At 42.3% G+C, this 14,425-nt stretch overlaps 1 protein-coding gene across 1 annotated transcript in view; it reads right to left on the reverse strand.

Moving 5' to 3' along the window:
* LOC146590593 (uncharacterized) overlaps positions 1-14,425 on the reverse strand; it is a 37,180-nt gene that overhangs the window by 8,134 nt on the left and 14,621 nt on the right. The window contains exons 4-5 of the mRNA XM_085314321.1: positions 13,388-13,593; positions 10,028-10,118 (exon numbers count right to left, since the gene is read on the reverse strand). Of these exons, the coding sequence (XP_085170447.1) occupies positions 10,028-10,118; positions 13,388-13,593 (297 nt within the window). The remainder of the gene's footprint in view (positions 1-10,027; positions 10,119-13,387; positions 13,594-14,425) is intronic.

Below are 14,425 nucleotides of genomic sequence, written 5' to 3' on the forward strand. Positions count from 1 at the left end.
AGCCATGTTTGTATGTATGTCCTGAGGTTACCCAGGGCACGACAGCGTGTAGGTGCAATATTTGGCCGCTCTCTGCATGAAATGCAATGCAGGCTCCCCCACCGCCCAGCTTTGCAGGACCTGAGCTCCAGGGCACTAAAATGACAGCTTCTTGAGCACGATAAAAACCAGTAAGTAGAGGGAGGTCAGCACAGGCTTTGAGGGAGATGAGGGATATATATTCACTCTCCCTTAGGTTAGCAAGAATATTCATGCAAATTCCTCTCTCCCAAATCAAAGGTGCTTGTTAGCTCATTCCCTCAGTGCTCTAATGTCGGAGCAACCGAGCCCTCGGTAGCTGCCGGGCAGAGAGCGGTGAAATTGTCTGGCACAGCCCGAGTGCTTGCCCCAAGGGCTTCGTGGGCRAAAGGTAATCAGCGCTGTTTCGGAAAGGCTGCCAAACCTGAAAGCGTGGAGGAGCCTGGGCAGCACTGACACTGCAGGCACAAACTGCTCCTGCTTCCTGCACGTTCTGAAAGGTGAATAAAGGAGTGTCACCCTCCTGGGAAATCACGGCATCTCTCTTCGCAGCCTTCGCAAGGGACTCCCGTGAGCCGGCCGCCTTGTCGGCGCGCACAGCACGCCCGCGCGCCGCTCGCCTGCAAGTCTCCCTGGCTCTTCCCCTGGCTTTCTCAGGTGCACAGATTCATTCTGGGAACGTGACTWAGGCAGACCCACAGTCTGCGTCACTGCCATGATCGAAGCTGAACAGGGAAGAAAAGGTCACATGCTGAAGGGACCCTCCAGGCACAAGYAGATTTTATTTGGAACCACATTTCTCCACTCTGGCCCCAACCATGTTAGTCATTCCAGGACTTCGTCTCAGTGGGAGCTGATTTGGCAAGTTAGCTGCTAAAAAGTGGAAGAAAAAGGAGCATTTCCAGAATACAGGAGTGCACTGGCATACACCCCCAAAATACAAAGTTTTTTTAATTCTGAAAGAGGAACTTGGTTAGATCCATAGAGAAGCTGAGGGAAAGGAAAAATAAAAGACAAAGTTTCTGTATATGCCACACTGGAATATAGTAAAGGTATTGCCTTATGTGTTACCCAGAAACAAGGAGCTGAAACCTGGTAGTTGCGTGTGGTATAGTGAATGTGAAGTCAAAGAGATCTGTCACCTGCTAGCCGCTGCTGGAGATGGGCTAGAGGGACAGACGCTTTGCTGAAACCACGATGTACCTTATGTTCTATGTTGCCATTTCAAAATAATTGTGATCTCAGTGAGAAAAGATACTACAGAGAAAGCACTGAACTGGGGAAAAGGAAAAAGAAGAGGTAAGTGGCTGTGGGAGCCAGTCTCCTGCACTTGTCTGGAGACACATGCATTGCATGTGATGCCCATGAAAGGCTGAATAGGCTTTAAGTAGCTGTTAGGTAAATCTCTTCTCCCCTCAGGGTACACTCAGCCAGTGGATTGGGTCTGGCAATCAAAGGTTGCTCTCTTACGTTCTCTCGGATGAGGATGTTATCATCAAGATCAGGGAGTGGATCTTCCTCTGAATAAAAAAAGTCTATTTGGCTTTGATCCTGTGGTCTGAACTAATCTTTCTCTATAGAGCACCTATTTGTTTTTTTATTTATTCCTGTCTTCTCCAGTGCTTATCCCAATCATAGCAATGTTACATGACATTCTCTTAAGTACCTCTGCATAAAGGTAAGGTATTTTCCAAAAGTAGGAGTCTGACTCCAAGTCTGGGAAAAGATGTAATCAAAAGCTTTTCAGATACCCTGTACTTAGTACTCATTAAGCAAATTCCATTTATAGCTACCAAAGGTAACTGTGATAATAGGCATCTTATCCTCATTTTAAAATGAGGAAACTGAGGCAGTGAAAAATTAAATGAGTTGCTCAGGGCGACATAGAAAGTCTTAGTCAGGGCTAGGAACAGATACATTATTGACTTCCAATCCCAGGCCTCCTTAATGTCTTAACTACTTTTTCCTAACAAAGTTCAGTCCCCATTGGAGATCACCGGAGATCGCTCTACTCAGCCCTGGTGCAGCCTCATCTGGAGCACTATGTCCAGTTCTGGKCTCTCAGTACAAGAGAGACAGGGAGCTACTGGAGAGAGTCCAGCGTAGGGCTACAAAGATGATCAGAGGGCTGGAGCACCTGCCCTCTGAGGAACGGCTGTGAGAGCTGGGCCTGTTCAGCCTAGGGAAGAGAAGACTGAGGGGGGATCTTATCAACGTGTACAAGTACCTGAAGGGAGGGTGTCAAGGGGACAGGGACAAACTCTTTTCGGTTGTCCCGTGTGACAGGACAAGAGGCAATGGGCAGAAATTGAASCACAGGAAGTTCTGCCTGACCGTGAGGGGGAATTTCTTCCCTGTGAGAGTGACAGAGCCCTGGACCAGGTTGCCCAGAGAGGTTGTAGAGTCTTCTTCTCTGGAGATATTCAAGGCCCGCCTGGATGCAACCCTGTCTAACATGCTCTAGGTGACCCTGCTGATCAGGGAGGTTGGACTAGATGATCTCCAGAGGTCCCTTCCAACCTTACCCATTCTGTGACTCAGTGGTCATAAAATTCTGCGAGAACAGACTTCAGAAAGTTTTCTGTATGCAGAAAACTAATGAATCCTGCTTTTCCCATGGATTTGCATTTGGAATGCCAAACTTTTCATCCTAATCAGATTCCCATGACACCACCACTCTTCTACTGAGCTTGCTAGACTCCTGCTCAGGTGGTGCATGTGTTCTGACTGAGCAGCCATGACACCAGCTGGGGTAAGGGGCTGAGCTCTTCCATGCAGTAGTTGCCTTTCACAGAAAACTCCTAAGCAGCTTTGTCTTGAATGTGGTTCAAAAGTATCTGGGAAAAGGGGGAGAAGTCGCAGGCAGAGGAGAAGCAAAATCACAGGCTCCAGCTTCTTTTGAAAAGCTGAAAATAGACTTTACCTAAAGCATCTGTCACTATCTGGAGCTGCAGAATTAAACATAGCACAAATTTTCCTGCTCAGCACCCTGCTAAGTGGAGCATTTCAGAAATGGTGGAAATTATTAGTACTGTTCCTGTTTGTTTTCCAAGAAGTCACAGCAGGGATTGACCTACGCTACAGTGCTCCATCACGGGTGTTCAGAAACGCTCCAGCTCCCTGGTGCCTGTGTGACTGCAGGAAGGCCCTGAAGCCATGACAACCCTCAGCCACTGACTAGTGGCTCAATGATGACCTTATTTCAGCATGTACCTTGGGGCAGGCTTCTAGCTGCTCTGAGGCTTAGATCCCACRTTCATAGGAGTGCCACTAGAGCAAAGTGCACTTAAGACCTGGATTTAAYAGGAGTCATTAAAAGGCTGTTAAATCTGTGGTTGTTTTCGCTGCTCTCCATACAGTATCTTGTTTATTGGCTCAGACAGGGTAATAATAGGGTAGATATAAAAGGGGGAAAGTGGTCTGGATTTATCAGCCTGCTCTGTTGCATTTATCCTGCTCCAGTGGATTTTGCCTGTCTCTGGATGCGACCATGGTTCCAATAGGACATACACCTTCCTTGAATTAAATGTATTATCTTTATCTATACCTGGTAAAGGATTGCCAGTACTCTGATTTCTGTGTACATCGTACATCCTGTTTCATGTGGTAAAACATTTGTCTGAGGCTGCTTGCTGGAAGAAGCACAGCTTTGTGTGACCTGACTATCATGAAAGAACCTGGCCAATTTAAACCAAGTAACACGGCCTGAGCAAGAAGCCTCAGCATCTGTCTCATGGCATCAGCATGATCACTCTTCTAAAGCCCTTCTTGACGACATCAAACTGTAAAGAGCACACTGTCAACAGTCTAGTCCAATGGTAGAGGCTATGACATTTAAGCCATGTTTCCTGAAAAGTACTGAACAGGAATAAATACTGAAGTGAAAAATAATGAAAAAAATATTGAACTGCCATAGGAAAAAAATCCCCATTTCCCCTTTTCCCAGTTCAGTAGTAACCATAACTGTGATAGTTGGTGACTGACTGTTGAAAACTTCAAAAATTTAAAACAAAGAGCTGTGACCTGCCACTTCAGAAGCTGAGATCAACAGGGAAAGATCTGTACATAGAAGTCAACCACAGAATGACTGAGAGACATCTCTGTAAAACAACTGTGAAAAAGGTAAACCACAATCTATTGAGGTATATTCAGGAGAAAAGGGGGAATATAAATACCATATAACAAGACCTTGCTTAGACATCCTCTGAAATCTTGAGTTTGACTCATTTCGCCAGTACCTATGATTTTAAACTAGACCATACAAAGAGAGGAACTACCAAAACTCTTCAAGAATGGTAGCAGAAACTCCAGCTTGTGGGCAGAGTAAGACCTTAAACTGTGATTTATACAGCCTGGCAATAGTAGGGTCTCCCCCACCATCTCTTTTTCTCCTCCTTTTCCTCATGTGCTCATTCGTTCTTCCACTGCCCTCTCTTGTCTCTCCTCTTCTCACCCCACACAAGTGACATCTCCCACAAATCATGCTGCCCTTCACCTCCCACTCTATCTAGTGCTATTCCCCACTAGGAAATGAGTCACTCACACAGGAAACTGAGGTCCATCATGCAAGGGGACCAATCTGGAAATGAGATTCAGAGAACAGAGAGTTTAGCAGACTCTGCTTGGGGCTGAGGGGGACGCTCGGCAGTGTTAAAAAGCCGAATGGTGCTGCCTGTGCCGTTGCATGGATGTAAGGCAGAGACTCAGGTAAAGGATGTCCACTCCTAATTCAGAGGAAAAATTCCAGTGCAAATTCAAAGCAAATACCAAATTTAACCTTAAAATTATCCTAACTTTATGAATATGTATGAGTATGTGATGGAGTTGCCAATGATAAAAAGCGATTAGATTCATTGCTGTAAGCAGTCCCTTCCATTTGCATGTTTCTTCATTACCTCTCACTTATTCTTAATATCCTCAGATTTGGGATTTGGGACTTTACCACGGGAAAAATGAAGGCTTTAGTTTAAGAGGTGATGTCTCCAGTTAATCAATTATTATGAATAAAACAAAAGAGCAACAAAAACTCAGCCTTGCTGTTGGGCCTTTTTTTTTTTTTTAATGTCTAGATACTTCTCTGATCCTTTTAACAACCTTGATAGCAATCAGCTTGTTATTCATCCAGTGCTTTAAAGATCATTACTAACCTCTTGAATTCTCCCACCAGAGCAGAGATCCAAGCCCCCAATTTACATAGTCATCTTGGGCTGTATTATCATAGCTGGGAAGGGAAAACTTCAGTAACAGCTCAAAGTTGAAGACACCCATAAAGAACTAAATTTAGTCATAAAGAACTAAATTATGGCTGCATACAGCAAAGCTCACCTTACAGAAGAGAGCTGCAATCCCTTGACCCATCATAGCAGCTACAAGTGGTCTTGACGGATTCAGCAGGACCCATTAGCTSATCGGTTTCAAGAGTAATCTCTTATGCTTATTCATGGCTTATATTACTGTATAGCCTACTGCCTTTGAGGTTCTCCATAAGAGAAGTAGAATGGATAAATCTGATACATCTTTCTACTCTGAAAAATAGTCTGTATTAGAAGTGGAAAAAAAACACTCAGAATAATTTTTCCAGTTACTTTATTAACATATATATATATTTTTCATAAAACATTTGACAGATATGGCTTCTTACATATCCCTTTCTCACATTTCCTCTTTGGAAATTTAACTGCCATTTTAGCAACAGTTTGCGGCCATATACTTGTTTTCATTTCCTTTTCTCGTATAAATACTAATGCTGGTTAGTATTTATCAGCATACTGCTTATGTTTTAACAAAGAATGGGAATTAAAAGAAGCTGGAGGCCCCAGGTGATCTTGAAGTGCATTTCTTTATGACTGTTTCTTTTTTCTTAGTACCTCATTCCTCCTATTTACACACCTTCCTGAGTATTTAACAAAAGAGGGTAAGGTGGTTGTTAGCACAGCTTACAATCTTTGCTTATGTTTCAGTTTTATGCTTCCTCTCCATCTGCATAAGACATGGATGCAGCATCAGCAAAAAGCCAAACGGAGCAGCTTTTGGCTTAGACATCCTGAGCTTGCCACAAACTGAATGCATATATCATTCTTGCTAAAGCATCTTGTGAATTAAGGTGGTTATACTTGCTGGTAGTTAGGCAAGTGCTTTATCAGTACTGGTACGTGTACATGCTACACAGCTCTTCAGTTACCTCTCAGCTGTCACAGTCATGTAAAGAAATTAATTACTTTCATTCATTCACTGGATAATGATTTACTCATGATGAATCTTTAGCCATTTGCTGCCACTTACTGGATAACTAGACATCCTGCTTCATAAAAGGGGGGAAAAAAAAAGACCAGAAATGGGCTGTTAGAAAAATTCACGGTAGGCATTGCCTTAAGCCTGTACCAATGCAAGAAAAATGTCAAGGGCAAAATGAACATTAAAGTTGTCCCACTCACTGGAGGCCAAGTTCTCTGTTAATAAGTTACAACTGTAAAATGCTTGTAAAATATACCACCCTATCTCACTCACTTCCTCCTTCTCTGTACTGCTCTATACTGGCTAACTGGACCCGTTGAATCAGGAGTGCGCAATCTGAATATCTAAGTGAAAAGGAAATATACTTCATTTGCAGGAGACCTGGAGATAAAAATAATACAAAGTGGGAAGAGAAAGTAAATTTTAATATCTCTCATTTTATTTCCTCATGAATTTATTTCCTGATGATACTAATCCTTAATGAAATGGAAAGTTCATTTTATTTTGGTATATTCAAAGCATTTTAATACAGTTAAAAAAGAACAGTAAGGCTGCAAAGCCAACGAGTCACAAACAGGAGAAGCCAGGATTAATATGATGGAAATAAAGAGTAYGTATTTCCATTACGATGTAGTCTTCAGTCACACGAGAACATCCTGTTTTGGTGGAACCCTTGTTTAACAGGGAACTGGAATGTGAGGCACAGCCCATGAGCATTTGATTTCTTCACTTTTCAATTCCCTTCCTTTACCTATTAAACATTACTCAAACCCTAATCCAGAGACAGAATTATTAATTTCATTTCAGGCTGCTCTGTAGAAGTGTTATCTTATTATCTAAGCACACCACAAACATAAATTAACTTATTTTTCTCAGTGGAAGAAGAGAATTGCTGTGAATATCTTATTTCACAACTGACAGCTGAGACACAAACAGCAATTCCACAATGTTTGCATAAATCAAGCAACCAGCTCTCAAGTAGACAGTCCGAAAGCGAGAAATACTATCAGCAGCAACTTTTGAAAAGCCTGATTTTACAGTTACAAGATTTCTGYGACAGAGCCAAGGAGACAGTACAACTCTGCATTGCAGCATCAAAGGTTTCGCTTCTCAGCTGTGCTCATTTCCACTTCTTCAGCAAACGAGGCCAGGGTCCAATCTTTTCCTCCACTGAATAAACCTGATCCAGCCCAAAACAGGTCCATGATGTCCATCAGATGAGCTGGAATCTTAGGCAAATACTAAGCAATCACACACTTGCAACCTACATACTATTCTGACTGGAAAGACAGCAGGTGTGGATAGCAGTCCACGGGCAAAACACCTTGGCATTTCCCTGCATCTCACTAGCTGAAATCCTAGGTTGGCCTTTCCTACTTCAAATGCCCAGAAACCTTCTTGACAGGCTAAGAAATCCCAGGTCTTGCTCTCCAGAGACATGACCCAGTCAAAGTGGGCATGTAAGGATTATCTCAGGTCAGTTCAGAATGTCCTCCAAGCTATGCCCATATACAACTGCCTTAAAATAAACTACAAAGTGTAAAACGTGGGATACGAAAAATGACAACTTTGTGGTTCAGAGCTTCCTGTTAAACCAGGGGACTGAAGGTACAGATTAAGTTACTCTGCCTTCATGACATGACTAGTAATCCATTCCTCTGTATTTATTTCTCACATCTCACTGATTCATCCATATTTTAATTCTCTCAGCATTTTTCAAAATTATTCTTTGCTGTTTATAACAGCAGAAAAAGCTGGTGAACAAGACAAATCTTGTTTATTTTAGGGATCATCCCTTAACAGAGCTGTCCCTCGTTCTATTAATGTACAACTTACCTAAGCTAAATGCTAAGAAACTGCAAAAAGTAAAATCTTTTGATGAAGAAAGAAGCATGAAGCCAATTTTATCTAGACTTCTTTCGGACAGGTTTACATCCCTCATCCTTGTCAAATGGAAAAGCATTCTAATGATGTAACCTCAGGTGTAAATCATATTGAATTTATCAGTTTCATTTCTTCATTGCATGATCATTTTTATAAAATTTTTTAAACCACTTCACTTTTCCTGTTGCACTTGACTGTAAGGAGGGAAAGCAGCAGCATGGTGCTCGGTCGGTGCTGTGAGGTACGGCCGGCTCGGAACCAGTGAAGGTCCCGGCAGTCCTCACCCGCGGCCTTTGCGGCTCCAAGCGAGAGCCTGCTGCAGCAGYGTGGAGCTGCCCGCGGCGCCGCTGCCTGTGTGGGCAGAGAGGCAGCGAGGAGCCCTGGAATGTGGTTTTGGGCAGGGAAGGTGGGGAGATAACRCCAGCCGCCAGCGGGCATGTGGGAGGAGGGAGGCTCCTTTTTCTCCTTGTTGTGCCCAGCACAAGGACAGCCTGGTCTATAAACAGCATTGGCTCAGGGCGGCTGTTTGGAGAGAAAACGCTCCAAGTACATTGATGAGAAAGGGGGTGTTTCAACTTTGACTGTAGCCACAGCTGGTTTTAACGTAGTGGCTGAACTGTTTTTCAACCGTAATGTGGAGAAGATCTTACAACATGACAAGCTTTATAATTTGTTGGATGCAAAAAAAGCTGCATGCTCGCTRCATGAGATGTTGCATTTCATGCCCTACATAGACCTAATCATAATATGCGATCAAAAAGCACTATAAAGAAAAAAAGGAAACCTCAAATCCACAACCCTTCTAAACTGTTTACTTTTCTTGCTGTTTTTAAAGTAAATCTTGAGTGAAAAATGAATTGTTGCAACTCTGCTGAGCTTTATTTTTTCCTCCTGCCAGAGATGTCATGGAAAAATGATTCTTAGCAGGCAGAAGCCATGGTGTCCACAGGGAGCAATATGTCTATTGCTACTCCCCATCTGTGGTACCCTTAGGAAGTGTGTTCTGCCAATAGATGCCAAAGGTAAACTGTACCATATGCTTGATACCACATCCACTCAGTTAACACATTAYGATCGGTGTAGAAGAGAAGGCATTTATTAAAGTAGAGAAGAAAAATAGTGTTAGAAACAACCTACCTGGTTAGGGGTCTCTTTGTGCATTGGCTACATTTCAGTTTTAGATGCAACTGCAGTGGCATGTAGGCTCAGGGACTGCAGGAAAGATCCATTACGTGCTGAAATCATGTGCTGCCCTGTTGTTTAGAAGATGCTYGAGGGAGCTGGAGTCTGCAGCGGTATCATACAAACCACCTGAAACTATTTCAGAACCGCATATGGCCTGAAACCTACAGCCCGTCTTCCTGTAGCTTAGGTGTTGGTGGCAGTCTAGCTATTATTAACAATGCAAACATCGAATTGGCTGCCATGGTTTGGCAGATGGCTGTGTACTAAAAATCCTAGACCGAGTAAGGTCAGCATGGACTAGTCTGGATACAGATCTCGTTACGGACCCGCTCTGAGCAGCAGACGCAATTTGTGCGTAAAGTTAGAAGCAGARGGCAGAGGTAGTCAGCATGCTGCAGGCTGGACTCAGAAGCCAGGCGTGAKGGCAGGTTCAGTTGTTTATCCCTTTAGTCGTAGCATACTTGGACTCGGACTGCTATCAGACCGGCTTTGTTTGCCGGCAGGGGTGATCTGCATGTGCGGTGCATCATCCCAGCGCAGCACGGGGACCGCACACTGCATGGCTGCTCTGAGCCCGGGCAGGACTGCACCTACGCACACGCTGCTCCCCGTGCCACCAGACCACTTCCCATGGTCCTGGACCCACCTGCAGCATTGTGTGAAGGACAACTTTTACTGCAATGGGGCGGCAATGTGTTTTGCTCACCTGTGTGTCTCAGGCTGTGATGTTCGTCTTAGGTTTTCTACTTGAGATAAAACTTTCCTCCAGCAACTGCTTTCCTTTAGTTCTAGCTGGACTGATTTGACCATAATAAACGAAATATAAACAGAACTTATTACTTCTCAAAACAATTCTTTTCTATTTTTTGACATTCAGGGTTTCTCCTTTTTAAACAACTTTCCTCCCCAATTTTGGTATATTCTCTTTCTTGCAAACACAAGTGTACATGTACTTATTTGTCTGCAAGCACACACACACACAGGTATACAAAATATATATACGTACATACACAAAAATTCTCCATAGTATTCACTAAATTGCAAATGATAGTTCTTTACTACTTGTATACATACTGTCCATTTTACAGTAGTGTATTTTACTGTGCATTTTACAGTAGGGGTGCACTAAATTACTGTTGGCATTGTAATTTTTATTTTCTTAGATTTTCAAGCTCCTTCTCTTTGCAATTTCTGATTAAAGTATCAATATGCAGAATGTGCAATAAGAGGTCTGCATAGCTCCATTTCTATTCTTTTCAGCTCTTTTAGAGAAAAAAAATCACTCTGAAATATTTGAACTGTTTCACATCTTGATTGTTCCTTTTTTCCTTTTTTCCTTGCCCAAGATTAATTCCATGCCTGTTTGTCTTTTATAAAAAACCTATTAGAATTAACATTTCAGAGCGAAAATGGTCCTATTAAGGTTTTGCATATTTCTTATTCTTGTGAATTCCCCTAAGTTCATTCATTATGTATTTCTGGATGTCATCAATTCACAATAAATTTTTTGTTATTACAAATCTGCGAGGTAATATCTTAATTGGCCGACAGGTTACATGCCATTCCAGTGTTTTTTTACTTGAGAGTGAACACTCAGAATCAGCTTTCTACTGCAAATTATTGCAGTTAACCTTTCAGAAAATACTATTCTAAGGATGGATCTACTTCACAACTATTCTTAGGCATCAAATTTCAAAGGGGGATGTGCAAGAGGAATATATGATCATTAACTTAGGCATTGTCTTCTCTGCAAGCATTGATCATTTTATAAGAATTTTCATTAAAAAATGAAAGCAAAAGAGGACCAATCTCTAAGTAAATTTACATCACAGGTCAAGTGTATGTGTAGAGAATACTTTTGCAATTTCTTCTAATTCTGGGAGCAAGTTCGGAACATCATCATGGCAACCTTTTGCATGTTTGTTTCTCGAAATCTCCTTACAAATAGTTCCTAACATCAACCATGCAGCTGATCACCTCTGACTTGCTCTCCCTTATGCCCTTGGTCTTGATGTTTCCTTTTGATAAGACATCTCTGAAAGCTTAGAGACTCAGGTGGCTTCTAGAACACCTGCATGTGACTGCTTGAACCAGATCCTTTTCTTCTCTAGAGGTCATTTCTGCTACATGAGTAGTTCCTGGAGGCTGCAGACTGAAGGCTGTACCTATTCTGGTGGTGTTTCAGCTGCACTGTGACTGCACTATAGCATATTCACGGGTCTTGGCTCCCCAGGTACTCAGATTTAGCACCCACTGAAGCACACTGCAACTCACAGCCTGTGCATTTTTGTCTTGATCAAGGGAGGTGGCCAAGGCATATACTCGTTGTAGGGGTGTGAAAACACACCTAGGTCCTTCATCTTAGGTGGAGCCTCTGAGTCCACATCAGCGTACAGAGATGTGACCGGGGTGTCCTTATGCCTCGGCCAGCCCCGGCTGCCCTATTTAATGTCAGCCAGAGCTCCAGTCCTTGTCTAATTGTGAGTTCTGCAATGAACAACGGCTCTTTTGATTCCTGCTTCTAAGGGTGACTCAAGCTGCAGGAACTTAGGCTTAAAATAATTCATGCTCAGTTACCTTTATAACTTGTCCTTTAATTAACTGATGCATGCAAAAAACCTGTTCTCCTAGCTATTCAAAACGTGGCTATTCAACATTAATCCATGGTCTTCTATTATATCAACAGTCACCAGCACAAATTATTGCAGCTACCTGACTTGATCAGTTTGGAGAGAAGTCACTGGAAATAAAAGAACATTGTTTCAGATCAGCCTCTCATGTGAGCATGATCATAGATTTAAGGCCAATTCAAAACAGAGTCCCCAAAACATTATGGGATACTGAAGTCTATTAGTTACATATATCCTGAGCTGATGAGACTACCTTGAAGCATAGCTACAATTTCTTGAGCTGAACTCTGGTGAGAGTATTTGCCAAAACATGTAGACTCAACACAAGCTACCGAATATCGTATACTTAGATAATGGACTTGAGACTCTTCCTTCAGGATTAGTTAGATTCCTCCACTTCGCCTTTGCTTTTGTTCATTGTTACATTCGTTGTTAACTGGCTTTTGGACAGTRTCATTGAATGTTATAACTGGCGATTACATTTAATTCCAGAAATTATTGCATTACACTTATGGGTGAAAAACTTACTATTGTTTCATATTACGTTTTCTTCAGCAGCAGAACTGGCACACAGGTCTGTCCAGAAGTGCCCATTCCTAATTCTAGACAGTATCATGCTGCTCTCACAGCTGTGCCAGCATGGCTGCTTGCAGGGCTGCCATGTAAACCCAATCTGTGAACTGACCTTGGTTAAAAAACCTCCTGCAAAAAACAAAACAAAACATATGCAGGGCTGTAGCACTGAAAAAAAAAAAAAAAAAAAAAAGTGTGAAACTACAGCCTGTTTCTTTCAGTTCTTCAAATGTAGAGCTGCTCAGAAACATTTGGTTAGAACTTTTTCCACTGAAAAGAAGTGTGATCCACCACGTGCAGAACACAGGTATTTCTGTGACATTTTTCAATAGAAAAATCTGAAACATCTGAAACATCAAGAGAAGGTTCATCATTAGGATCATTTTGATTAACTTTATTTTGACTCATCTTTTCTACTGTAATAGAAAAATTTAAACAAATTGTTTTATTGCTTTTGAAAAAAAAAGTTTGAATGCTATTGAAAAGAATTGCTTTAGCAACCTTCCTTCAAAAAAGTCCTTGAGGAATAAAATACTGTCTGTTTCACTATTATGGCTCTGTTTTAATTCTAGTTCAGTACGGAAAAACTCAGCATGTCAAGTTTTCATACGGAACAGAAATTCCATTTCCTGATTGGAGTTAATTAAGCACTTTGAGGTCTTTCAGAGCCGAAAAGAAATAAATTTATAATGGCAAGCAATGAAAATGGTGATTCTTACTGGTATTGTTTTGAACCCTTTTTCTTTACTTGTTTTTCCATAACACTTTCCTTCTTCCTCTTTCACTTGTCTTGTGGACAGAAAGCATGAAAACATGGTAAGTATAAGCTGGAGGTGACTTCTCCCCTATTAGATCAGTCTTACCTTGAGGAAATCTTGAAGGTTCAACAGAGCTGAACACACAAGGAAGTGTTGCTCCTCCAGCCACTCTGCTATTGTATCTCAAGTAGTCATCAAGGGCGAGGGTGATGTTCACAAAGAAATGAGCCCAGCCTGATCTGGAGATCTTCTCTCTTCTCATCAGTGTGACTCTTCTCTTCAGAGGAATCCCAGTTACTTCAGATCTCCTCCTAAAATAATCCCAGGTTGAACTCTGTAACTCTATACTCCAGAGCAACCCAGCTACAGCTCCTAACTCACATCCATCTCATTCTACCTCTTCTCTCAGAAAGGACTCAGCCCTGACCTGTCCAACCATCCAGGGCCTGGCAGCACCGGGGCTTTCATCCACTCACGTCTCCTCCTGCCAGCACCCACAAATCCTCATCATTCCTCACACAGGCCTTAGCAACCAGAAAGCAGAGAAAATCCAGATGTTGTACCTGCTCACCCCTCTTCCCCCCATCAACTCATCCTTCAATCGGAATACCCAGCATATCCAGTAGGAACCCCTCCCCCTTCTGCTTGCCCAGTGTCACAGCTTTGGGCAGCCAGTTGCCCACCATAGCTCTGAAAAGACTTATTTACTACAAGCTGAAGCACATGTTCATAAAAAYTATTTGCAAATACATACACTGATTCATTCGAAAATGAACATGAAATGCCACATGGGGAACTGCACAGAATTCAGCAGCCACATAACCGATGTCAGTCTGCCTCTGCAGAGAGCTGAAACAGTATGTTAAAGTGAACTGTTCTGGTCACTTTAACTCTGAAAACTGTTGCCGCCTTAGGAATGATGCTGTGATGTGTGAGTGAAGCCCAGAGATGGTAAGGGACAGGTAGGGTACACAGAAGTCCGAGCAGAGAGTGCCTTGGGCTATGTTTTGCTTTAATTCATATTTGTTGAACATGGTTTTCCACAAGTCGTGTCCCTTCTAAGATGCCTTCACTCCACCTAATACCGGATAAGGAGAAAAAAAACCCACCACCACTACCACAAAACAAAACACAACCAAAAAA

The sequence above is a fragment of the Rhea americana genome, unplaced genomic scaffold, assembly GCF_003343005.1.
Source record: "Rhea americana isolate MKP2758 unplaced genomic scaffold, rheAme1 scaffold_40, whole genome shotgun sequence".
Lineage (NCBI taxonomy): Eukaryota > Metazoa > Chordata > Aves > Rheiformes > Rheidae > Rhea > Rhea americana.